General features: G+C 39.4%; 1 protein-coding gene across 3 annotated transcripts in view; it reads right to left on the reverse strand.

Moving 5' to 3' along the window:
* LOC101472399 (protein sidekick-1) overlaps window positions 1–25,754 on the reverse strand; it is a 298,277-nt gene that overhangs the window by 102,640 nt on the left and 169,883 nt on the right. For 2 of the 3 annotated variants that reach the window (XM_076884757.1, XM_076884758.1), the window contains one exon: window positions 4,301–4,327. The exons of the other annotated variant lie outside the window; for it this stretch is intronic. In XM_076884757.1, the coding sequence (XP_076740872.1) occupies window positions 4,301–4,327 (27 nt within the window). The remainder of the gene's footprint in view (window positions 1–4,300; window positions 4,328–25,754) is intronic. 3 annotated transcript variants of the gene reach the window in all.

A 25,754-nucleotide genomic window follows, 5' to 3' on the forward strand; every position in this document is an offset into this window, starting at 1 on the left:
GTGTGTGTGTGAGAGTGGGGTGAGTGTTTGTGCGTGTCACTGCGCTCATTAATGCTGCATGCTGACAGCTAAGTGTCATCATCTGACTACACTCGCCTTAGAATGCCAATAGAAAACCACAAGCCAAGACATGCCACACACACGCACGCACACTGTGCCACACCACACCAAGAGCTGGAGATCCAAGCCCCAAGGGGAGACAGACAAAGGATGGGATGCAGTGAGAGGACAGAGAAAGATGCCCGATTTTAAATATTCATCTCTTCCTTCAGCTGCCAAAGCTTCTATCTATCTTTGTCATCACTCTGTGCAAGTGATGAAAGCAGGAGATGGAAAGATGGGAAAGAAATGGAGGAGGTAGGTGAGGAAACAGGAAACACACAGCAGTAATGGTGAGGCAGCAGCAGGAGTTAGGCTCTGGGGAGTACTCAATAACTATTTGATTAATTTTTAGTATTTTTTTAGCAGCTTGACAAAACCAAATATGACATAATGAGGTAACATTTCATCATCTCTATAGTGAAATAAGCGTGTGTGCAACGGCTTCACGCCTGCAAACTTTTTTGAGCACACCGGAGGAAAAGATAGATGAATTTTTTTTTCACCCATTAACCTTTGACAAAATGTTAATTGCACACACACACCTGCAAACAGTTACAACACTAAAAAGACAACGTGCACAAATGGAATTATACAAGTATGTGCTGATGAAGAAACAGTAGCATGAGTTTAGCAGAGAAAATGTTGCCAAAATGAAGCAAAGCCAGCGAGTTACAGTGCTGTGAAAAAGTATTTGCCCCCTTCCTGACACATCTGTCACACTTATGTTTCAGATTATCAAACAAATTTTAATATTAGACAAAAAAAATAACCAGAGTTAAAACAAAAAGCTGTTTTTAAATTTCATTTATTAAAAGAAAAAAGCTATCCGACCCCACCTAGACCGGTATGAAAAAGTAATTGCCCCCCCATTGTTAAATTATGAATTTCATGATTAACCACATTTGTTAAAAAAAGCCAAGTTCAATTTCACTAGTCACACCCAGGCCTGATTACTGCTAGACCTGCAGAATCAAGAAGGAACTTAAATAGAATCTGTCTGACAAAGTGAAGTACAAAGTCATTGGGAACTATCAGTCTAGAAACTGTTACAAAGTCATTTCTAAGGCTTAAGGGCTCCAGTGAACCACGATGAGAGCCAATGGTGAACTAGTGTACCAATATAACTCCAAGAGCGCACCAACAACTCATCCAGGAGGTCACTAAAAAACTCAGAACATTTTGTGAAAAACTGCAGGCCTCACTTGTCTCAGTTTAGGTCAGAGTTCACGATTCAACAATAAGAAAGTGAGTGAGGAAAAACGACATCAACGGGAGACTCAAGAAGAAAACCACTGTGGACCAAAATAAACACAAAGGCTAATCTGACTTTTGCCAGAAAATATTCTTGATGACCTTCAGGCTTTTGGTAAAATCTTCTGTGGATTGACGAGACAAACGCTAAACTTTTTCTGTCCCGTTACATCTGGTGTAAAACTAACACAACACTTACTAAAAAGATCAATCAAACATGTTGGTGGTAGTGTGATGGTCTGAGACTTTTGCTGCATTTCGTCACTCATCCAAGTGACTTCTTCAGTCTCAGCTGACGGCACGTTTCCCCAACATTACAAACAGTACATTTGCACAATGACTGAAACCAGCCCACTGAATGAACAATGGGCTGTGAGGTCAGTTAGTTGATCATTAATATGCATACTGTCATGCCCATTGATCAACAATTACTTATCAAAGCCCACTGAGCAAAGACCATTCTGACCATTGGTCAGACCATTGGTTCATGCCCTGATGCCCCCAGAACAATGACCCAAAACACTACACCAAGTCCACACACAAATGGCTCAAAACCAAAATAAATGGTTTTAGAGTCGCCTAGTGAAAGTCTGGCTCTAAATCAGATTGAGACAAGTTGTTTTTTTAAAACCTCTCCAATGTGGCTGAATTAACATAAATTCTGCAAACCAAATTCCCGTGAAAGACCCATTGCCAGTTATCACAAACACTTCATGCGACGAAGGGTGGTGCAACCAGTTATTAGGCTTGACAGGCAAATACTGATCCAGATAGGTTTGGATAGGTTTTTTCCTTTAGAAAATGAGAAAAATTTAAAATTCTTTAATGATCTATAATGCGTACATGTGACAAATGTTTAAAAAAAGACCCTTTTTGAAAATCGGGAAGCTGGCAAATACTTTTACACAGCACTGTATAATCAAATCAGTGTACTTAAGAGCTCTGCTCACGATCAGCATTTTAAAAGTACCACTTTCACTCCTGCAAACACCTGCAGCGTGTGAGTCAACACTTTCCTCAGATTGGAAGTTACTGTCGTCACTACCACCTTCCCGCAGAGCTGAATGCGGCACCTCCTTGTGAGTCCTAGCACCCTGAAACCTTGACATCAAATATCAATGACGCAGTCTATACTCACATTAAAAATAAAACTCCACCCCATATGATCTGCCTCACTAAACTTCCATTAAACAATGCAAAGCCTTAGAAAAGCCATTTATAACTGTATATGCACCATAGTGATAATGTCAGGCAGTTGCAGCAAATTGGCAGAAGTGATTCAATTACAAATGTAGTGAAGCTAAAGTTGTAGTCCTTCTTCAGCCTTGTTATGTATTTGAGAGTGGCACTAAAGATAGTGGTGGGGTGGATAAATAAGATAGATAACGCATTACTAGAGGCTAACGGGTGTTTCTCCTAATTTTTGCCACGAATTTTGGAAGAATAAGTCCAAATGAAGATTGTTTTAAAAACCGCACATCTTATTTCTGCAGTGGAAACATTAAGGATAACGAGCCATATGTTGGGTTTGTTTAAAAACAACAAAATGGCATTACATCCAACTGAAAATCAGAGCAGGCACCCTGTTACAGGCAGACTTTATAGGCCTCTGCTAAATGTAAATGTTTTACTAACAGAGCCTGAGAGAACTGGGTTTTAGTTCATTTATGATTTACTTTTTTTTTTTTATGATTTTCTGGACTTCTTATTGAAGAAGAATCAGTTTTATATCAAAATAAAAGAAAACTATCGTACTTAAACATAAGCTACTTGATTAAAACTTGGCTCTAACTAACATGGTGGTGGCAGATTTTATTTAAAATGTTAACATTATATGTTGTTGAATATTCAAGCATTTATATAAATTTAGCTATTACTAACATTTTACCACATTAAACAAAGTTGATTTCACCAGCTCTAATTTAAGAGAAAAATATTATTTCCTGAAACCTGAAAAAGTATATTTCAGGATAAAGGCACAAATTACTTCTATACCCCACCCTGCGTTTCTTATTAAATTGGAGCAGTGCTATACAGGCAGCTGCACTAGTTATTATTTTCTACGTATCATTTTTTCTTGACCTGTGAGGGGAGTCATTTGTCTTCAGCATCTCTGAATAGCCCATAAAACACGCACATAGATTCAGGGTTGGAAAAATGAAGTCGATCCATAAGTGCCCTTCACATAAAATCTGCATTTTATGTGAAGGCCACCAGATGGCGATAGCTATGGTTGCAAAAACACACAGTGCTGTAGAAGTCTATGAGAAAACGGCTTTCTGACTTGACCTCTGTAAACATTTTTCTGCTGAAGAGGTCTCACTAGTTTGGGGTCACATAGAATCAAAAAGGAACAATAAGTCTGTTTTGAAAATCTTGGTCATGCTACGCATCAAAATATGAAACAATAGCTTACTGGCTAACAAACTGTTATTCATAAAGTAATTAGCCAATGAATGTGTGGTCTTTTCGAGCCACAGTGGAGAGTCTCCTCTCAAGGCCGATATATGCTGCTCCTTTCAGCTTCCAAAGAATTGCAAAGGATCTTTTTAGATTCCCACGTCCATTTAACTGTTAGAAAGCTAATGCTAGCCCGGTGATAGTGCATATCTTAACTTGATTGTTGCGTATGTCATCACAGAATTGCAACATTTTTTTAGTGTTGGTAGCAGACAGAATGGACAATCTCTATTAAAATTAACTGAGTTGATGACCTTGAAATTAAAAGATGTTGAGTTCTAAGTTTTGTAGCCATGAAGCAGAAAACAGTGAGATTTTAGTGGGGAAACATCCCTTACAGTTTGTTCTCATCACTTCAACCAGTGTGGCTTCAGTGAGCAGCTCTTAGCTCTCAACTTCTGGAGAGAGGAAAGGATCAAGGCAACATTTGTCTCTGTTTAGACAGACAGAGCAAGGAAGATAATGCAAATGCAAATGGCTTCTTTACCTGTTGACCCGCGGTTTTTCTTGCCAACTGTCCGTCAGCCACAGAGAATGAGATGAAAAGAAGTTGGAGAAAAAGAGGGATAGGAAGTAAGAGAAATGGGAGACATATAATTTAGATTTCAAGTATTTACTTGGGGTGCAGCAAAAAAAAAAAGCAATTCACCAAATACACATTAAAAGAAGCAAAAGAAAATTCAAGCTTTCACAAGTCAGCAGAGTCTCAGCGATTTGGAGGCATACTGGATAAAGAGGCTCAAGATGAGGGAGGAGAAAAAACACACAAAGGAGGAAAAACCATACACACAAAAGGCAAGAAACAGAGAAATGGATGACGAGGAGAAACAGACAGCAAGAAAGGGAAGGCTATGTTATCATGGAGTCCAGAGGAAGACAAGCTGTTTGCAGCCCATCCATCAACTGCCAGCTACCAAATTTTGTGTCTCTCATTCAGTCTTTTCTTCTCCCCCTCTATCTTTCGCCTTCTGCCTTTCTCCCTCTATTTGTCATAAGTCTGGATGTAGCAGGAGTGTAAGCTGTGAGAAAATGATGGAATTGACATTCTACTGGCAGAAAATCTACATTCACTATTCATCTATCAATACACTACCCCTTCACGCTTCTATTCAGCCGCTCAGCCACTCACTCAACTTTACAATACTGGGAGTGTGTGTGTGTGTGTGTGTGTGTGTGTGTGTGTGTGTGCGCAGTGAAAAATGTATGTCAGAGGCTTAATTTAGATTCTGATGCAAAGTTCGCTCAGCCTGTGCGTAGGGTGAGCACACACACACACACACAGTCTATAGCACAAGTGACAAAGAGTGAGCAAGCAGCTCATGAGGGTGAAAAAACGCTTCCTAAAACAAACTGAGGGAAAAACTTTAGAAGGATAAGCTGTTCAAAAGTTTTCAGCATTTCTTGTGGAAATAAGATAAATCGGTGGTCGGCTATCGCCAGGTATTAAATGTCAAAACTTGTTCCTATGAACTGAAATGCATCCATAAGACAAATTTGCTTCTTTTTGGGCCTTTTTTAGTGGCACAATATCTTTTAAGACTGATGCTTGTTGTGATGACACTCTCCACCTCTTGTGACAGCTGTGTTCAGTATTGGAGAGGAGGCGTGCTTTGTCTGCAACACTGGAAACACCTGTGAGCTGTGTCGAGCGGCTCTCTTTTCACCAGCTAAATCACCATGGTAACTTATGCTCAACAGATAACCTGGTTGGGACTAGGTTATGTTTCGAGTTTTAATCCATGGTTCAGAGTGAGATGCTTCGCTCGCGTTTCCTGAGACGGCTCGTAGTTGGCCACACCAAGGCGATTCCCATAGTCAAACACTCATCTCTGCTATCAAAGAACCAGGGACTATGTGAAGTAACCCAGTGTTTTGTCGAGCCAGCTGACACTGTGCCTGTGTTGAATTTCCTTCATCCTATACCCGTCTGCTTTGTGACATGAAATCAGGCGAAGGGCCACAGAGGACTAAGGAGGGCTGGATACTCAAGGCTAGAATTGCTCGTAAATACTGATCACATGTGATGTTGCTGTGTTTGCATTTTTTGCTCTGCGGTCACAGCTGACTGTTCAAAACTGTGGGCGTACTTTACTTCATTTAATGATAATGCAGCTAAATGCTATACACTGCATTTTAAAAAGTAGCGTCTTCTAAAGAGCACAACAGCAGCAACCTAAACATGAAGATGAAACCAGGAGACGTCCTTACTGGATCATCAGAGCTGAACAGGTGATGGAGAAACAGGTTTACCTTTTAGGTCACATGAGTGAGTTGAAGGGAAGTTATGAACTGTTTCTGAGAGACAAATAACACCAGGATCCTTTTTCTACGTAGCTGACAGCTGGTAACTGTGCAGGGGCGGGTCTAGCAAAGTGTTGCCAGGGGGCCAGGTAGGGCATTAACAGGGAGAGGGGGGCACAAGGAAATACTTTTCTTTCTTATTCTCATTTAAAATGTCTAGCTTTTAAAAAATTATTATCTGAATCTTACAACAAACGACTAATAGATTGATGCATTTATACCATCAGAACAGTGTACATCACTGTCACAACAGCGTTTGTTTTCATTCAAAGGCTTTATGATTGTTCCTATAATGGTGGGCCGGTCAGTCAAAATGCCCGGTCCGATTTTTTGTCCCAGTCCAGCCCTGTATGCAGCTCATCTGCAGTCTGGTGTTACCTACATCTTCCTATTCGAAAGGCAGAATTTCCGAGTTCTGAGTACAATCGAAAGCACCACGACTGCAGTTTTTGTGTTGGATGTAAAAAGCGCACATGACGCTGTGACGTAGGCTAGAATCATGGCAGCAGTCAATGACGGTCCAGGCGTGGGATTTCTCTCGTGGAAATGTGCACATTATTTTTTCCTTTCTATTGGTAGGTGGCACAGTGCACTTGTGGCAAGTAAGCAAGCTAGAAGACTGGCAATCTTGCTGGGTATCCAGTTATGGAAGCAACACATTAACAAGAGAAGTCTGAGTAAAACCAAGGTTTACTTTGAAAATAACGAGTAACTTGAAGTAACTGAGTTACCGTATTTCCCGGACTACAAAGCGCACCTAAATATTAGCCGCACAAGCTAAAATCAGGGGAAAATCCTGTTTTGTACATACATTAGCCGCACCTGACTAAAAGCCGCAGGTGTTTCAATGTTGACTTATCATATGTAAGAGAATATGCACAAAGGGAATTGTCAGGAAAGAGATGGCTGTTTGGAGACATCACTTTTATTAATATTTTGAAAAACAAGTTATGGGTACATATTTGCACATGTAGTACATAACAGTAGCCTACAGCACACCAGAAAAATAGATTCGGACTACCTTTTAGGCTCAGGTGCAGTGACACAGCTTTAACAAGAAGAAAAGTCAGTCATTCACCACCATCTTTCTCTTCTTCCTGCGCACTAAAACCACCAAAGTCCTCTTCTCCAGTGTCGGAAACGAACAGGCTCAGGATGGCTTCGTCATCCACTCTCCGCTTCTCTCCTTCGTTGTCACTTTCAAAACCAAAGAAATCCTCATTGTCAGTGTCAGAGTCGAACACCCTCAGAAGGGCCGTGGCGGTGTCCTCCTCACCATCATGCAGCAGTCCAGCCCTTCAAAATCCGTTGGTGATCGTGGATGTTTTCACACTTTTCCACGCTGTCAGAATCCACCGGTGGAGTTGAGCACAACTTGCTTTTCGCAAGTTTATCGCCGCTCATCATCCACGCCTCCCGCTGAACGCGTACCGCTACTTTGAAGTTTGTTTTTCGCGCTACTTCGTACGGCACTACGTTGCCTGGCGGACGGACATGTGACTAACATACCACTCTTGAACCCCGATCCTTCCGCCAGGCAACGTAGTGCCGTACAACAGCGGAACACACAAAACAAATCGTCTTACGATATGACAAAAATCATGGACAATCCATAGAAAAGCCGCACCTGACTAAAAGCCGCAGGGTTCAAAGCTTGTGCAAAAAGTAGCGGCTTATAGCCCGACAATTACGGTACTTTTGATAGAAGTAACTAGTAATTTAAAGTAACTTACCCAACACTGCAGAGCACAGATACTCTGTTAACGTATGCAGTCTGTATTTTTTTTCCCAATTTTCCCCACGTTACTGCTTTGTTGGCAGCAGCTGAGTTGGTTTCAGTATGCGTGTAATCTCTTTATATTTTTTCTATTATTATAGTTTTATCTTCCTTTGTAAAATCAGACGCACTGCTGCCAGTAGACTAATTCATGTTTGTGGGTAGTCAGAAGATTAACGCTACCTCTTTTACGTGAACGTGTTTGTAGCCAGATTGATAAACCATGGGTTTACTTATCGAGTTGATAACTATGTTTGTCTCAGCGCTTAGCCTGATTGCCAGTGTGCCGGTGAGTGATGCCAGATAATGAAAAGATATCCTTGAGATGTTGAACTTTCTTCTTAGTGCACAGCTCTGATCAGTGCAGATGACATTTTTAGTACTAGCACTTTACTGTGCAGTCTAAACCTTCACGAGTAAAAGCCATTAAGTGTCTTTTATCACATCACCTGTGCAACAGGCTTAACTATGTAGAAAAAATAAAGCTTAACCCGCTTGTATCCACTGCTAGTATATGCAAAAAATACAGTAACTTGCTAGGATGATAAATTTTTTTAAGAACAAGCTAATGATAAATCAAAGTAGTGCTATTTGCCACATATCTGCAAATCTGGTCTATCTTTGGGAAGTTATGGTACAGTCACATTAGGGGAAATGATGGTCAGAGACCACAGCACAACCAAAATTATTGCAACAGTGTAAATTGAACTTGCAAGCTTGTTGTCTTTGAAATGGCTGCTTGAAAAGCAGAGACCAGGTCTGTGACCACTTACAGTCAATAACTGACTTAAAAGAAAAATTGGCGCATCGAGACAGCAATAAAACAACAATAAGAAGGAGTCATTTTGCAATTAGTTTGTGACTAAATCGTGTCACGTTGGCAAATACATGCAAACTGCAAAAATCACGAATCCAGTGACACGTGTTGCAAGTCAGTTGCTGTCTACATACACAGATATTCACGTTAAGTCCAGACAGGCGGTTGAGGGTGGTGCATGATTAAAATTTCAGTGCAATCACTGAGGAAACAATAATTTTTCCTACTCACAAGGAAGCTGCTATCCTGTTTTTACTCTAGTGTGAGCGAGGCATTAGCTACAGGCTGTGTGAGCAATCACCTCTCTCTGTAGTAGGACATCTGCAGGCATGTCTCAGTTAATGAAGGCTCTCTGTCTAAACAGAACTCAGCTTCATTAATGTGATTAGTAACGCCTGTATTTAACTAGTATACAGTGTCAAAATGGCTGCTTTGAAATGGATTTATCTATAAACTACATATGCCATAATACCAACAGAACTGAGTTCACCTATAAGCAGTTTTAAACAAAGCTGAACGTTTGTGAGGACATGGTTTAGTAGTGCTGTTTTAGACAAATTGCAAGGTGTACGATTTAAATTGCACACAGAGCATATATCATGTTTTCAATACAAATCTCAAGAATTGTTTCTTGAGATTTGTATTGAACGGCAGTCCTTTTAAAACAGAAAGTAAAGGACAAAATGTTCTACACTATTCCTAACACACTCAAACATGGCTTTTTAAGTGGAGAACAGTTTGTGCTGTCAAGTAGCAGTATTACTAAATCTATTATTTTGGAGAGTCTAACGGGGTGACAGCACACACATGTGGGCTTGCACAAACATGGAACACACACACAAATGCAAACAGACACACAGACAAACAGGAACATGCAGGATTTGGTCTGAGGGCACACACTCCTGCATGTGAATTCAAATGATGTGTCATTCTGAGTCATCTTCAGTTTCCAACAGGAACACAGAAACAATGAGGACATCAGGGGACAACAGACGGAGAGGAAGACCAAAAGACTGTGTTTGTGTGTGTGCGTGTGTTCACGACACAACAAAGCATCTGACGTTCATAGCACTTTTTTTCCCTCCGCTGCTTTCCCAATCTCTCTTTGTGTTTCAGAACCCTGTGAAATGCCTTGGATCATTCATTGTCTTAATCGATGTGCATTGCACTACTGAGATAATTACTGTAGCACAGGTGGCTCCTGTCATTTTCTGCCTTTATATCCAACATCAGCATCATGGTTGATATTAATCTTATTAAAACAGTTTGAGGTCATGTGAAAATATTAGTTTGTGCCTAAGTACGCCTCGACCTTGGGGAGGATTTGTATTCATTAATTCACTGTTGTGTATTCGCCTGCCTGAAGGACCCATAAACAAGCGGAGGTCACCGTGTCCTCTGTGAGTGGTAGCAAATTGTGCACATGGATGTCGCTGCACATGAGGGTGTCTACAGTATGGGTTTGTGTACAAGAGGTAATAATTACAGTATCTGCTTCCTGTGCCTGCTATTCAGTACAACAATCCTGTGTGCTTGGTATGTGTGTAATGTGTGACTGTTTTAGCTTTCTGGATGACCTGGTGTGCTGGTACTGAACCTTCAGTCCCAAGCTCAGGGTCACCTATTTGCTGCAACACCCCGAAACCCTCCATGACTCACCCCAACCTCTCATAACCCTTTATCACATAAAATGCCCCAGTGGGCCTTTCTTCTTTCCCTCCATCTACATACAACAAGACAACCCTTGCCCCTCGGTGACAATCTATTCCCCGGCTCAGCTTCGCTTTGTTCCCCCCGCATCCACCCACATCGACATCCACTGTCACATTTCCCCAAGCAAAAGAATACTTTTTTAGCAGCGCGTTTGGGTCTTTTCTTTCCCTCCCTTGGCTGCTTAAAAACCCAAAGTTCAACCTCAAAAACCCTTACCATTCCAATTTACCCTGTCAATCTCACTCCCTTTTCTCTCTGTTCCTTCTTCCTGCTCCGAAACACACACGTGCTAACACACATACGTGCACAGCCACAAACACACACCTATTTGAAATTCATATCAGCAGCGATACAAATGCAACGCTCCAACTTCCAATACTGATACATTTACAGGGAGAAGCACAGGGACCCGTCTCGACACACAAACACATGTGCGCACAAGCATGTAAAATAATAAGCTTGCTGGAGCGTTGACCTCAGACCTAAGGGCAATTCCTGATGGACCCAGATGTTAAAATATGCTTTCTTTTCTTATACCGAGTTGTGCGTCTGTCTCTGAAAATCTAAGAAGAATTTGTGGAGACCTATCATTGATACACAGCATGTAAACAGCCGTGAGCAGGTTTACATAACAAAGTTTGGTTTTCATACAACCTTTACTCTCTTTATTTGAGCAAAATCCTGTCACTGGATCCGATTCTCCTTCCCTCTATAAATGTGGACTCTGGCAAGGTTACATCTTCCTGCTGTCTGCCTGTCTGTACCAAACACCAGCACCAGTTGACCTTTCCAATTTACCATGTCAATCATGCGCGAACACACACCCACACACACAGCCCAGTCTCTCATACACGTTCAGGTAAAAGTTGGTGTCAATCACCCTTGCGTGGACTCCCAAATGTCACAAGGTTTTGACATTCACTTTGCCGACAGTCTGAAAGGAAAAGAAGGGTTTGCTTATCCGTCTGTACAACCACTTTTTTCATTTAATGACAAATTAATTTCCACTCCTCGCTGTTCCCATTACATTAGACTTTTCAGGTTTCTTCGTGCCCAAACCCTCGTTAAACATTACCTCTTATCGCCTCAAAAGGCGCGGAAATGAATGAAAATGTGCCAATGAAACTGATAAAACAAACATCCAACCAGAAAAATAAAGTGATAACAAGAAAAATGTAAAACAGAAAACAAAACATGTAGCATATAATGAAAAGGGGAGATAGATGTGGCTTCATATTGTGAGCTTAATGACAGCATAACAAACAGATTCATAGAGGAGTGCTTGCTTCTGCAAGTTTTCTCCTCTGACAGGAGAAAGAGAATAAAACAAGGAGCCTCTGATCCCGTGAGAGAAAAGGAAGAATATTAAAAGACAAGTGAGAGATGAAAGGCGAGTGGTCGGATAGGGCAAAAGTTGACGTGAAAAGTTGTTGCTGTAATATGGCACAGCTTTGTGTTCTCCTGTCCTGTGCCAACCACCCTAGGGCGAGATGGAGAACGGATCACAGGAGAGACAAACAAGAAATGCCTTGCTACTAAATCAGGTTGTTTCCTCCTTCTTTTCTTCATCCAGAAAGCTGCAGGGCGACCTGCTATCTCACACTGCTTCATTGTCACCCCATCTTCGTCTTTATCCACCCTTCTCCCATTGCCCTTCTGTCACACAGAGTTGAGGAACTGTGAGTAAGAGGCCCTTGGCATAAGTAAATAAGGTTCATATGCAAGAGGATACTATTCCAGCTCACCATTCACTACTCCAGTGAGTGAGGGGACGTGGCCTTGAGGAAAAGAGGACAGATCGGCGGAGGGGAACATGTACTGGCATTTCCTTGGGTACTCCCTTAAAGCTAAAACACTTGCAGCAGAATGAAACTATACAAGTCCCAATTTGGATTGTCCCAAAGGTGTTAAAGTCAAAAAATGAAAATCACTTGTTCGTAGTCAAAACAGTTGTACCTACATACTGTGAGAGATGCCCAGTGACAGTTGTGATAGAGCACCAACAGGGTGTAAGGGCTCCTTCACTGCTGGTTTCCTGACCTGTTAGTGCTTAGGCCAAATACACTTTATTGTTAGCATTGTATGATTCACCAGACATCCAAGTCATCAAAGGACATGCCCATAAGCCTATAGCATACAGCCTGATACACAGCACACCTTCATTAGAGCCATTCAGCATGAAGTACCTTACTGGCAAAGTCTGAATACGTCTTTAATAGTTTTTTTTTAACTTGTATTCCATTCACGTAGAGTCCTTACAGTGACACTGTTTCATCCAATTTAGTTCAAAGGCATGAATCAAATAACCACAATCCCATCAGATATCAGAATTCACACAGCACCACAGGTACATACATTAATATCTGAATATGAATATGCAGAATTAATAAGCAAAGGATGAGGTTTTTGGTACCGACAGCTTTCTGGGGTGGATTTTATATATTAGACATATTAGGCTGGCCTGTAGGGTTTGCCAGTCTTAATTGTGCTCATAGATTAGTCCAATGCAATCAGTCTGTTTCAGAAAAATAAAGATTGATTAATTTAAGTCAATAAAATTACTTTAACCCCCCAAAATTACTTTTAAGCCTCAAGGAGGTGACTAGCAGTGATGTGGTGACCAGAGACCCTAAAAGCCAATGAAATTTAAGGGATGACAGGCTAAATAATTATTGGCATCATGGGTTAGTTTAAATTAAAAAAACAAAACAACAACGGAAGGGTACCACTAATCTGCATATAGGGAGTTGTTAAATACAAATATATTCAGAGTTAGGTAAGCAACCAGAGACTGAAATGTCCCCTGGAGCAACCATTGGCTTTATAAGGGGATATTATTTAATTCAATGTTATTTACATAACATGAATTCGCAACAACAGTTGGTTCAAGGCACTTTATACTGTAAGACCCTGCGGTATTAGAAAGAAACCCCAACAACCACACAACCCATGATGAGCAAGCACTTGGCGACAGCGGGAAGAAAAACTCCCTCTAAACACAAAGAAACCTCAGGCAGGACCAGGGTCAGGGAGGGCAGAGAAGGGAGTGAGAGGAAAGAGAAGCAAGCAGAGATATCATAATAAACATAAATAACACCTCCTTTGGGTGGTGGCACTCACCAACAAAAGAAGAAAAAAATGTAGGTCAAAATTTTGTTGTTTGCTAACATTGTTTTGTTAGACCATACCATCTAAAAAAACAGTGTCCAATACACGAAACAGGAAAAGTTGGGTTAGATATGTTATCCTGTATCTAGATACTGTATCTGCCCCAAGAGATCTGAATTATTGGGTGCTGTCTCCAGAAGCTAAGTTGCATGCTGACTGATGAGGGGGAAATAAATTGCTAAAGAAGCTAAGAAGCTCAATGTCTGTATTGAAATGGTGAAAAAGTTTTTCATAACGGCAGCAATTTACAGTGTCTCCCTGAAAATAATTTCAGGATAACAATCAGGATTACTGAAAGATAAAGACGGTTACTACCAATCATACTTTGGACAACTGAATAATAGTGAAGGCAACTTACTGAGCAATAGTTATAGCAGTCACATTATGCAGGCCCCTGAGTAGCAGATCATAAATTCTCAAGTTTGCTTGCAATTTTCTACTGCAATCCACATGAAAAAGTGAAAGACAGCTGTGGGGAGTCATTAAATTTAGATGATATGAGATTAAAACAAACATCATCAGTAATGTGTGTTCTGGCTATTAGTTTGTAAAATGCCAGAAAATACTACAAAATGTCGATTAATGTTCTCCAGAGCCCAAGGTTACCATTAAAAACATCTTTTTTTTTTCTTCAAAACCTCCAAACAGTCATTTTTGAGTGATTCAGCCAGAAAAAAGAGCAAATGCATTTATGAAGCTATTTTTTTCATACCAATTAAATCTTCAAGCACAAGAAACAGAAGTGATACAATAATTATCACTGAGTGTCTCACCTGCAAATGTTACCTGCTTTCCTAAGTGTACACTGCACCTCATTCAGCTGTACCTCTTATGAAAATGCAAACGAAGACACATTAAACTGTTCTGCTTGTCGACCTCTTGCAGCAACAAAGAAAAGTGGAGCTTATTTTTATAGGAGACCGACTCTGTGCCTGCGTGTATAAGCACAGGATTGTGTGCCTCTGTCGTCATGTCTTGGAATATATATAAAACTATCCCTCAAAGGGCCAAGAACAGTTAGGGTCTATGTCTGATTAATGGTTTAATTGATTAAGTGGCTCAGAGATTGATTGGTTGGCCTGGCTATAACAGCTTCATTAGAACAGTGATAGATCAGTGCGATCTGGCTGCAGCTGTTCCGCCTGGCTCCGGACAGCTCGGCCTGGTAATGGACATCATCCGTCTGTCTCTGCACCACAATATGTCCGCATGCACACACTGCTGTCTGTGACTGTGTATGTGTGTAGTACATGTGAAGGCTGCACACATCTCCCCTTTTCTTCAATCACTCCAAACAAGCAGACAGGGGAGGAGGGAGTGGCGGGGAGGTAAGTCGGGATGAGGAGGAAGGAGGGGAAGGGCAGAAACTATTTTTGGATTAAAGGCCCTGTTGATCTATTCCTGTTTTCAGCATCCCCTCTCAATCTTCAACTTTTACACTCTGCCTCTCTTTCTTCCTTCCTATCCATCTGTATCGTCCTCAAAGCTTTGCTAGTTTTGCACTTGCTCGTTGCGCGCCTTTCTCTCTCTGGTACACAATCCTCTTCTGTCCACGTGTCTTCTCTGTTCAGTCTCATCTCACTTCTCTTTATCTCTCCTTCGTTCACTAATTCTTTGCAAGTACCCTGTTCGCTCAGAAACCCAGATAAAAACACTGTTAAGTCTACAATTTTTGCAGGCACGCACACTCGTGGTGTGTGAATTACTAAACAGATGTGAAGGGTGGCGGTACCTCAGTGAGGATTTAACGAATGCAGACGACACTTAAAAAGCACCGCCCGCACATTCAGATCACGGTGTCAGCTGAACACATGGTAGCTAATGAACAAATGAGGTAATTGATGTGACTTTAGGTATTCGTACATGCAAATTTGTCCATTGTATAACCATAAAACACTATGGAGTCCATCACTGACAAAGCTGCACGATGTCTTTAGAATATTTAAGGTCAGCTTAAGCTCCATCCTCATTTCATTCATTCATTTCATTTATTTATTCATTTTCAGGCACAACAAATACCTATATTGAACATAAAATACACAAAACAAAAAACAAAACTTGCCTGAAAAAGGAGTGGGACGAAGAAAACTTATTAAATCCCACCCCTATACTCACTCATCAACAAAAAAAAACAATAAACTTCCCGCAGCTGCGCCCATCATTGCATACAGACCCATCAACAGCCCCGGGCAGATACAAGCATCTAAGCGGCAGCTCGCAACCAACAATTAGAGCCTTCATAACTGAATACAGAATATATAAATTATAAATTGCATTACCACAGGTAACAGGCAGTAATAACTACAAGTAACAAACACACATACATATACATACATATATATCTACACACTAGGGCTGGGCGATATGACCCAAAATTCATATCTCGATATTTTTTAGCTGGATGGAGATATAAGATATATATCTCGATATTTTTTTTTTTAAGCCATAAAGTAAGAACAAAAAGAGAGTTCTTAGTCAAAGCTGTGTCCCAGATGTCACACAGGCACTTTTATTAACATACAGCACAGATGTACATGAAAAATTACTCAAAATTAAATTATGAGCATTCATTAAATAATAATGCTCCATAAATAAAAGAAAACAAGGTTGTTTTTGTGCTAAACAAAGAGCTCACAATTGTGCAGTCAAAATGTAAACTAAAAGACGCTGAGCGTATTAACAAAGGCAGACAGATTTCACAGCTGCTCTGTTCCCAACTTGTACTGTGTGACTGACAGCCTGGAGTTTGAAATCCACTTCATAACCACGTCTCTTACAGGTGCCATTTATGGTCCTTATACACACACAGTACGGTAATATTACGTTGATGGACAGTACGTATCACTCCGCGAAGCTCTTCGGTAGCCGTAATGCGCCGACAATCTATCAAGCGGTGCAGCTCCGTAGTTTACCAAAGTCGTACTCAAACATTTGTGACAGATTGCTGAGCGCCGTGTACCACATAAAATCGGTTCGCGGCCATCAAGCACAACCAGAATTCATACATAAGGCGCACTGTCAACTTTTGAGAGAATGAAAGGATTTTAGGGTTAGCGCTGTTAGCTCGTTAGCATGTTTAGCTCGTTAGCACGTTAACGCCGTCCAGCCCCACGCATGGGGCGATGCGCAGTAACTCGTTAACGGAGATTTGCCGTGTCCGTCTTGTCGCTGCCTGCACGTGAAGCGATGGGGTAGGAGGGGGAGTTGTCTTCAGTGAAGGCGAGGCGGAGTAACGTTGCGTAGAGACAAAAGTGGACGAAAGAGAGGCAAACTTGCGGCTCCACAACTATAATTATAACGTAACATAGACTATATCGATATAAAGGATATTGTCACATCTTATATCTCGTATAAAAAAATATCGATATGTTTTGAAAACTCGATATATCGCCCAGCTCTACTACACACACAAGTACATATATGTACATACATACGCACACTTTATTTTTTATTTTTTATTTTGGAATCCATACCAGCAATGGTAAGAGAACAGACATTACAGAGCACACTAAAAGAATCATTGAGTATACTGTGACCAGACCAACTGTTTGTAGAGAAATTTAAATCTATGAATATTTTTGCATTGTTTCAATTGTAAACTCAGACTGTTCCAGATTTTCACACCACATACAGACACACAAAAGCCTTTACGGGTTGTTCGAGTTCTGGGTAATTTGAATTCTCCAAAGCCTCTCACATTATAAACCTTTTCTCGAATTTCAAATCTAGTTTGTAAATTTGCCTGTAAAAGTTTAGTAAAAGCTTTATACAAAATTATGGATGTATTGTAATTAACCAGATCCTGGAATTTAAGTAACTTTGCCTGAAGAAAGAATTTGTGAGTATGATCTAGATAACCAGCCTTGTGAATAATACGCAGTGCTCGTTTCTGTACTGTGACTAATGGATTAGTTGTATTTTTATATGTATTTCCCCACACTTCCACACAATATGTAAGATATGGAAGAACCAGAGTACAGTACAGAGTACGAAGTGCATCTTTATCAAGGAATTGTTTCACTTTGTTCAAAACTGCGAGGCTTCTAGAAATTTTGGTTTTTATGTGTCTGACGTGGGGTTTCCATGAAATTTTGTTATCAATTATAACTCCCAAAAATTTGTTTTCACTCACATTATCAATTGGTACACCGTCAATGATAATTGGTAATTCTATATTATATTTTAAATTACCAAAAAACATTGCTTTAGTTTTATTTATATTTAATGATAATTTATTTATGTCCATCCATTTTTTTATTAATTTTAGCTCCCTGTTTACAGTCATTACAAGATCAGTATAATCATCGCTACTGAAAAATATGTTGGTGTCATCTGCGAACAGTATGAGTTTAAGTACTTGAGAAACATCAAAAATATCATTTATGTATACATTGAAAAGTTTTGGTCCCAACACTGACACTTGGGGAACACCACATGTAATACCAAGTTTCTCTGAATGGTAATGCCCTATGCTAACATATTGTTCCCGACCTGTTAGGTAACTTTTTAACCAGTTACCAGCTTTCCCTCGAATACCATATCTTTCCAATTTATCCAGTAAAATTGAGTGATTGATTGTGTCGAAGGCCTTTTTGAGGTCAACAAAAATACCAACTGCATATTTATTTTTATCCAGTGTATCAGTAATTTCTTCTACTGCCTCAATTATCGCCATTGAAGTGGTTCTTTGCGTTCTGAAACCATACTGACCAACATTTATTATTTGATGTTTTTCAAGGAATTTTTCTAATCTTGAATTAAAAAGTTTTTCTAGAATTTTTGAGAATTGAGGCAGTAGAGAAATAGGCCTATAATTGGTAAAACTGTGTTTGTCATTACTTTTATATAGTGGTATTACTTTCGCAATTTTCATTTTTTTTGGAAAACAACCGGACTGAAATGATAAATTACAGATATATGTTAAGGGACTAGCAATATTCAGAATAACCTGTTTAACTACAGACATATTTATGTCATGATAATCCATTGAAGACTTACTTTTACATTTTAATGTGATATTTATTACTTCTTGCTCATTTGTAGCTGAGAGGAACAGTGAAAAGGGATTTGATTTTATATTACTGATATTTTCATTTTTATGACACGGGATGTCCGCTGCTAGTTCTGGGCCAACATTTATGAAGAATTTATTGAACCCATCGACAATATTACTCATGTTGTGATTTTCACCATTTGCATCAGTAAAATATTCAGGATATGATGTTCCAGAAGATCCTTGTTTAATTAAGTTGTTTAACACATCCCAAGTTCCTTTTATATTGTTTTTATTTTCATATAATCTTCTTCTATAATAAAGTTGTTTGCTCGTTCTTATAATATCAGTCAATTTATTTCTATATGCTTTATATCTTTGTTCCACTTCTTTTGTTTTTACTTTGATAAACTGTTTATACAGATTGTTTTTCTTTTTGCAAGCATTAATAATTCCTTTTGTGAGCCAAGGACTTTTTATCTTTTTTTTCTTTGTCATGTGTTCGTTTACAGGACAATGTTTATTGTACCACATAGTAAAAATATCTAGAAAATTATCATAAGCCTTGTCCACATCTGACTCTTCATACACCGAACTCCAATCTTGTTGTGCTAAATCGAAATTGAAGGCATGAATTGCTTCTTCATTTATTGTTTGCTTTGCTATCATGATCTTGGTATCAATTTTTTTAAAATCACAGTCACACAAAGTAAAAACTGGTAAGTGGTCAGTTATATCACAGACAAGCAGGCCACTATTAATTTGGAAATCCATGACATTAGTAAAAATGTTGTCAATAATAGTGGCGCTATGTGATGTTATTCTGCTTGGCTTTGTTATTGTCGGATATAGTGATAAGCTGTACATTGTGTCAGTAAAGTCATCAATGGCTTTTAACCTTGTTGGATTTAGCAAATCAATATTAAAGTCACCACAGATAAATAATAATTTTTGGTTCACCGAAGCAAACGTTTTTTCTATCCATTCATTAAAAGTGTCAATACTTGAACTGGGTGTCCGATATATGCAACTTATTATAACATTTCTCTTTTTTTCATTCATAATCTCAATAGTCAAACATTCCAAAATTCCATCAATAGCCATAGACATAGTTGTTACAACATTATATTTTATAGAGTTATGAACATATATAGCAACCCCGCCGCCCGCCTTATTTAATCTATTCATGTATTTTAAATCATATCCATTCAAACAAAAATCTATTCCTTTATCGACATTGAACCAAGTTTCAGTGATGGCTATAACACTAAAGGGGCGAGAAAATTGTTGCAAATAGTCCTTAATGAAATCAAAATTAGAGTACATACTTCTGCTGTTAAAGTGAATTAATGAGAGCTTCCCGTCTAGGTTAATTTCTTTTTCATATTGTTCCTGAGTGAAATAATTACAATTTTTAACAAAAGAAGAGAGAAAGTTACTTTCAGAATCTATTTCTGGATCTATTATATTATGCTCCTTATATTCACAATCTAGATCAATTACTTTCTGTTGAAGAACTAATTTCAACGTGTCCATGTCATTTCCTGGTGTAGTTGATACATTGGTGTCAGTTATACTTGTCCAGATCCTCCATGTTCCTCACTATCAGTACTTTTGCCTCTTCTGGTGTCCCGTTTAGCTTAATGAAAATCTTACAGTTTGTTACCCATGTATGTTGTATTTTACCGTTCTTCTTCAGTTGCCTTGCCTTCCTCGCGATGTCTGTGTTTTTTCGTGTCAGATGCTCATTAATGAAAACGTCCGTATAATCATCCTATGATGATTATACAGACTCAACCACCAGCTCTAGAAAAATGAAGTAATTTAATCTGTTTGGTCAACAGCTGCTTCCAAAAACCTAAAGAACGAGCTGGCAAATCATCAAAGCTGTTTCTCTGTACGCTCTTAAAGTTACTCACTGATGAAAGCAAATACTGTCTAATATGGTTCTAGACAGTAACACTACAACTACTCAACTTCAGTATATTGTCAGGTTCAAATGTTTTTAGACAGAAACACAGCTTTTGTAATTTTGCCTCTGTACACATCACAGTGAATTTTAAATAAGCCAATACATATGTGACTAAAATGCAGACTTTCAGCATTAATTCACGGTGCTGACTTAAAGTTCAACACATCTACAGAGCCTTTATTTAATCAACTTGTTAACTGCTTGTTATTCAAATGTGACCATTTGTATAAAAATGACTGTAATCCTGAAACTTTACATTATTATTTACAATTGTGGCAGTTTCACGGGGCAGAGGGTCCAACAAATATATGTTAGACCGTCAACAGTAACTCAGGAATAAAGACTAGAAACAAGAACTAGCATTTGACATATGGAAGGACACTCAAAGCAAGTTCAAATTAAGTTCAAGCTGGTCACTATATTTAAAGTTAACTTTAAAACTAACCATTCGGGACATTGCCTCTCTTAATGAAGGTGCTCATATAAAAATCCTGATGCAAACAGCTGGAATTACAAGAAGTAGCAATCCGCCTGGCTTTTACAAACAATATTTTATTCTATGCTGTCAAATTAAAGATCATGTTTAGTTGGAGAAATGTGCTGTTGGCTAGGAGACAGCCATTTCTGTGTTCATGCCAACAGGGCTGAGAGATTACTAGCAGAAGGCTCGACCTGTTGGGCTTTACCTGTGTTTACCAGATCGTTTAAATGAAAGAGATGAAACTTTTATCGTACTTATTTGTTACAATCATTAATAATAATCTGCTCTTTTCTCCTACCAATAAGCACCAGTGTTTTGTGTTTTTCTTGGGGATTCAGCATGTGAACAGGAGCCAACACTTTAGTTTTTTTAAGAATCTGCTTTATAACCTAAGGCACAAGCAAAATGAATCATTTTTTCTCTGAACTTCCATACAATATAAATGCCATGACAGAAAATGTTATCCATATTTCTCATACCTACAAACACACACAGACGAAACACAAGTCAAACAACGAATACGACACACTCACCTCTTTGCCCCGTTCAATCGACTGAGCGTATTTCCCTTCCTCAGCACCTCATCATCTCTCCTTCCATTTACCCATCTTTTATCTTTCTCCTCTCCCTCCAATCTAATCTTTCCTCTGCCGCCTACCCCATCATTCACCAGCTCTGTTTCCCCACTTAATGTCTCTTTTTCTCTTCCACATCTATTCTTTCAAATTAACATCTGCTGACTGGCATGCTACTCCAATAACCTTTTACACCCAGCAAGAAGCACTGACACACAGAGACAATCAGCATGTTTGGATTCACAATAATATTTCATTTATATTCAGGATCCTGTGAAAACAGTTTATGAAAACCCTGAATATAGTCAGTATGTGCTGATACAAGCTGGCATGTGAACAGTATATCCCGCTGGTTCGCTCAGTTTGGAGTCATTGAGCCTCACGCTTTTTCACGCAGTGATGAGTATCAAAAAGAAAGCACAACTACCGAACACTGTGGGAAAACTTTACAATGTCTGTCTGCATCTGTGCACATTCAACATGAGGCCTTAACTCGAATAAAGCACTTATTAAAAAAATAAATGTTCATGCACACACAGCGACTGACGGGATCACAAAAACCAACAGAGATTATGCTGCTTATCTGCATGTACAGTCGCTGTAAAAAGAACAGTACTATGTATGGAGCATTCAAGTGAGTGTTAATAGAATGTCAAGGAGGAAAGAAATCAGCAGTGATCTTAGAGAAGCAATTGTTGCTGCCCATCAACCTGGGAATGGTTATAAGGTCATTTCCAAACAGTTTCAAGTCCATCATTCTACAGTGTGAAAAGAGTTTGTGGAAAACATTCAAGATTGTTGCCAATTTTCTCAGCAAATTCACTCCAAATTCAGACCGTGCAATGCTCAGAGAAACTGGAAAACATCCAAGAGCTACATCTCAGACTCTACAGGCCTCAGTTAGCGTGTTAAATGTTAAAGTTCATGACAGTACAATTAGAAAAAGACTGAACGAGTGTGGCTTGTTTGGAAGTGTTGCCAGGAGAAAGCCTCTCCTCTCTAAAAAGAACATGGCAGCACAGATTAAGTTCATTAAGTTTAATCTGAACAAACCACAAGACTTCTGGAACAATGTCCTTTGGACAGACGAGACATGAACTCCTCTGTATACCAAAGTATTGTAAAGTCAAATGTGAGGCCATCTGTCCAACAGCTAAAGCTTGGACAAAATTGGGTCAGTGAGGCAGTGAGGACAGTGAGGCAGAATGGCTGAAAAAGAAAAGCATCAAGGTGTTGCAATGGTCCAGTCAAAGTCCAGACCTCACCTAACTCATATGCTGTGGTGGGACCTTAAGAGACCTGTCCCTAAATAAACATCAATAAACTGAAGAAAATTTGCAAAGAGGAGTAGTTTTATAAACTGATCTGTAAAACCTTGAAAGTGAAAGAGGGTCACTCTATTTTCACTTCACTGTATCTGTGCTCATGCGCAGCAGTGCACAAATCTGATTCTGATACTGGATAAATAGCTGGATCTAAATGGACTGCTATATGGGCCTGATCTATTCAATACGGTTCTATTATTCTGCGTTTTCATCTGTATGTCATGTGATGCTAGGCCCTTCCATAAGATGAGCTCATAGATTTGGCATAGTGAGCAGTCAGCAGTTTGCATTTCACACTCGCCACGCCATGTTTGCTTATTTACAGTAGTTTGTAACCTAATTATGATTTAACAACAAAAGATGGCGACGTCAACGATGCTTTTCTCAGTCAACTCCCTCCTCTCCCCTCTCTGTCTCTCTCCTTTTTTCATTTTGTTTGGTTAGTGTTTGCACATGGTGACAAAAACTTACAGTAACAATGTGTGATCAGCTCGAGTAATGTTATCTTCAGCTGTCTATTGTCTGCTCTGCTCTGTGTGTGTGCGCGCAGAAGGGCACACACAGTGAAACAAAGAGCAGAGGAAAGGAGCACAACTGGAAATGTCAGCATGCATTTTTACATTTTTATATAGCCGGTTATTTTTTTCAAGGCAATGTTGTTGTTCCTTACAGGCGGAATAACGATTCCCAGTCTCTTCCTTACAGTGAGTAATGCAACTTAATTGAATACTGGCATCAGAACTGTACTTGAAATCAGCCAATAACCAAAGCCAGAGTGTCTGTATCGGCATCTGGACTGAGATCGTCAGCTCACTTAATTTCCTTGAGGGAGACCGTACACTCACACAGTATTTGTCCAGCTAGTCAAACTCAATAGTACCTCTGCTACATTTCCACCTATTTTCTCCAAAATAACAATAATTCCTCCATTCCCTCATGTTGCCTGTTCTATTAACACTGCTGCACTTGTTCTACAATTTAACAAAGAAAATTGTTCCGTCTGCTTCATTCTTGCTCCAAGATACACACACAGACACACAACAAAAACCCCAACACACACACAGGCTAAGCCAAAGTGAGTCGCTGTCACAACAAACCCCTGAAATCATAACTCATCGCATTACGACAACCTTTCTGCACCCAATTGTCCCCAATAAAATCAAAAGCTATCTGCTAAGAGCTAATGTTAGCAGAGCATAAAACACAGTCATTTATTTTTTATATGATTATGTCAACATCTTAATCACTTAAACATCTTCTTAATCCATGTTGGAAGATATATAAAACTATTTTAAAAAGGCACGACTGGGTCCACTGGGCCCCTTCTTAGACTACTCTGGCTAAAGCACTGGGCACTTAAAGACAAACACACCTACAGTAAATCTAAGTGCTGTCTTGCAGTAAACATGGTAGGCAGAAACCGGCATCACACTTTAAGTTTTAGAGCTTCTGCTCGCTCCTGTTTGTTGACCTCTTTACCTCCAGTATCTGCTTGTTCATTGATTCTTAAAAACTTCTCACATCCAGCGTCTGTGACCTTTTGTCTGTTTGCTTAGTCACTGGACACCTCGCTCACTACTTACTTCTGCTGCCTTCCTCTGTGTCTATTGACTATTTTATTAGGAAGAGGGTTTAAAGACCGTATGAGTGGGTGTGCATCTGGAAAATGCTACGTCAAAGCTGTATACACAGGCATCCATTCTAATCAGTGCCATCATGCTGTAAAACAAGCTTGCAATTAAATCCACAACTAGGTGGAACAAGTAGAGCACAGTTGTTTGTTGTACTGACACAGTCTATGACTCAGTTTCCTGTCCATCCTTCAATCACTCCATCTCTCTGTCTGTACACTTGGGTTTTAATTATAGAAGCACAGAGAAGCCTCATTATGTAGAGAGAGAGTGAGGGAGAGAGAGTAAGAGAAGGGACTGAGAGAGAGAGAGAAATAAGAGGGACAACAGAGGAACCAGACAGAGACGGGATGGGGATCAGGAGAGAGAAATCTGATCCCTTCGCAACTGAAATGTTTCAAATAATAATTCCAGACACAAACTGTCAAAGCAGGAATTCACCAAAAAGCAACAATTCATTAGCCGAGCCTCTTTATCAAAACCACTGAGTATTAGTGCCTATTTGTATGATTATGCATGTGCACGTTACACATCTGTAGACATCAAATTACCTTTCAATACAAACGAGACCATTGTAGTCCTAATACGTCCTCACACAAGGTTAGAGATTTCAAATTAACCCAGCAGGGACATGGTAATAAATCTGTATAAAAGTGTTCAAAGAATAATATGTACAGCATAGTGGTACCCTTACATCAAGGTTTATATGCTAATAAATGGTTCTATAATTCTGTAAAGTGACCTTCAGGATGGTTATCTGGTAATATCTCAGTGCCACTGGACAGTATGGTGCTTTTTGATGAGGGTGAAACTGCTATAACAGACAAACCAGTCAGAGCAACCTAGAAACAACAGTGCATATTGAGGCACGGTTGAGTTATGAATACCTGCTGATAGTAATCTAAGGGTACTGGGGATATCTTGAAACATCCAAAAGAACTCATCCTCACAACCTAAGTGTGCCAAATCCCAAAGATTGCCTTCTGGAGTCATTCTGGATTAACTTTAACATCAAACTCTATATTTTTCGCAAGGTTAATTATAATGTTTTAGCTCATCAATGTATAGCTATTAATCTAGCATGTCACTCTCAAACAAAATATTAACTCTAGTAACTGTTTAATTACATAATTTCCTTAAGAATTATTAAAGTATTCTGATTCTGATAAAAAGTAGAGTGACTGATGA

This window comes from Maylandia zebra, linkage group LG6, assembly GCF_041146795.1.
Source record: "Maylandia zebra isolate NMK-2024a linkage group LG6, Mzebra_GT3a, whole genome shotgun sequence".
NCBI classification, from domain to species: domain Eukaryota; kingdom Metazoa; phylum Chordata; class Actinopteri; order Cichliformes; family Cichlidae; genus Maylandia; species Maylandia zebra.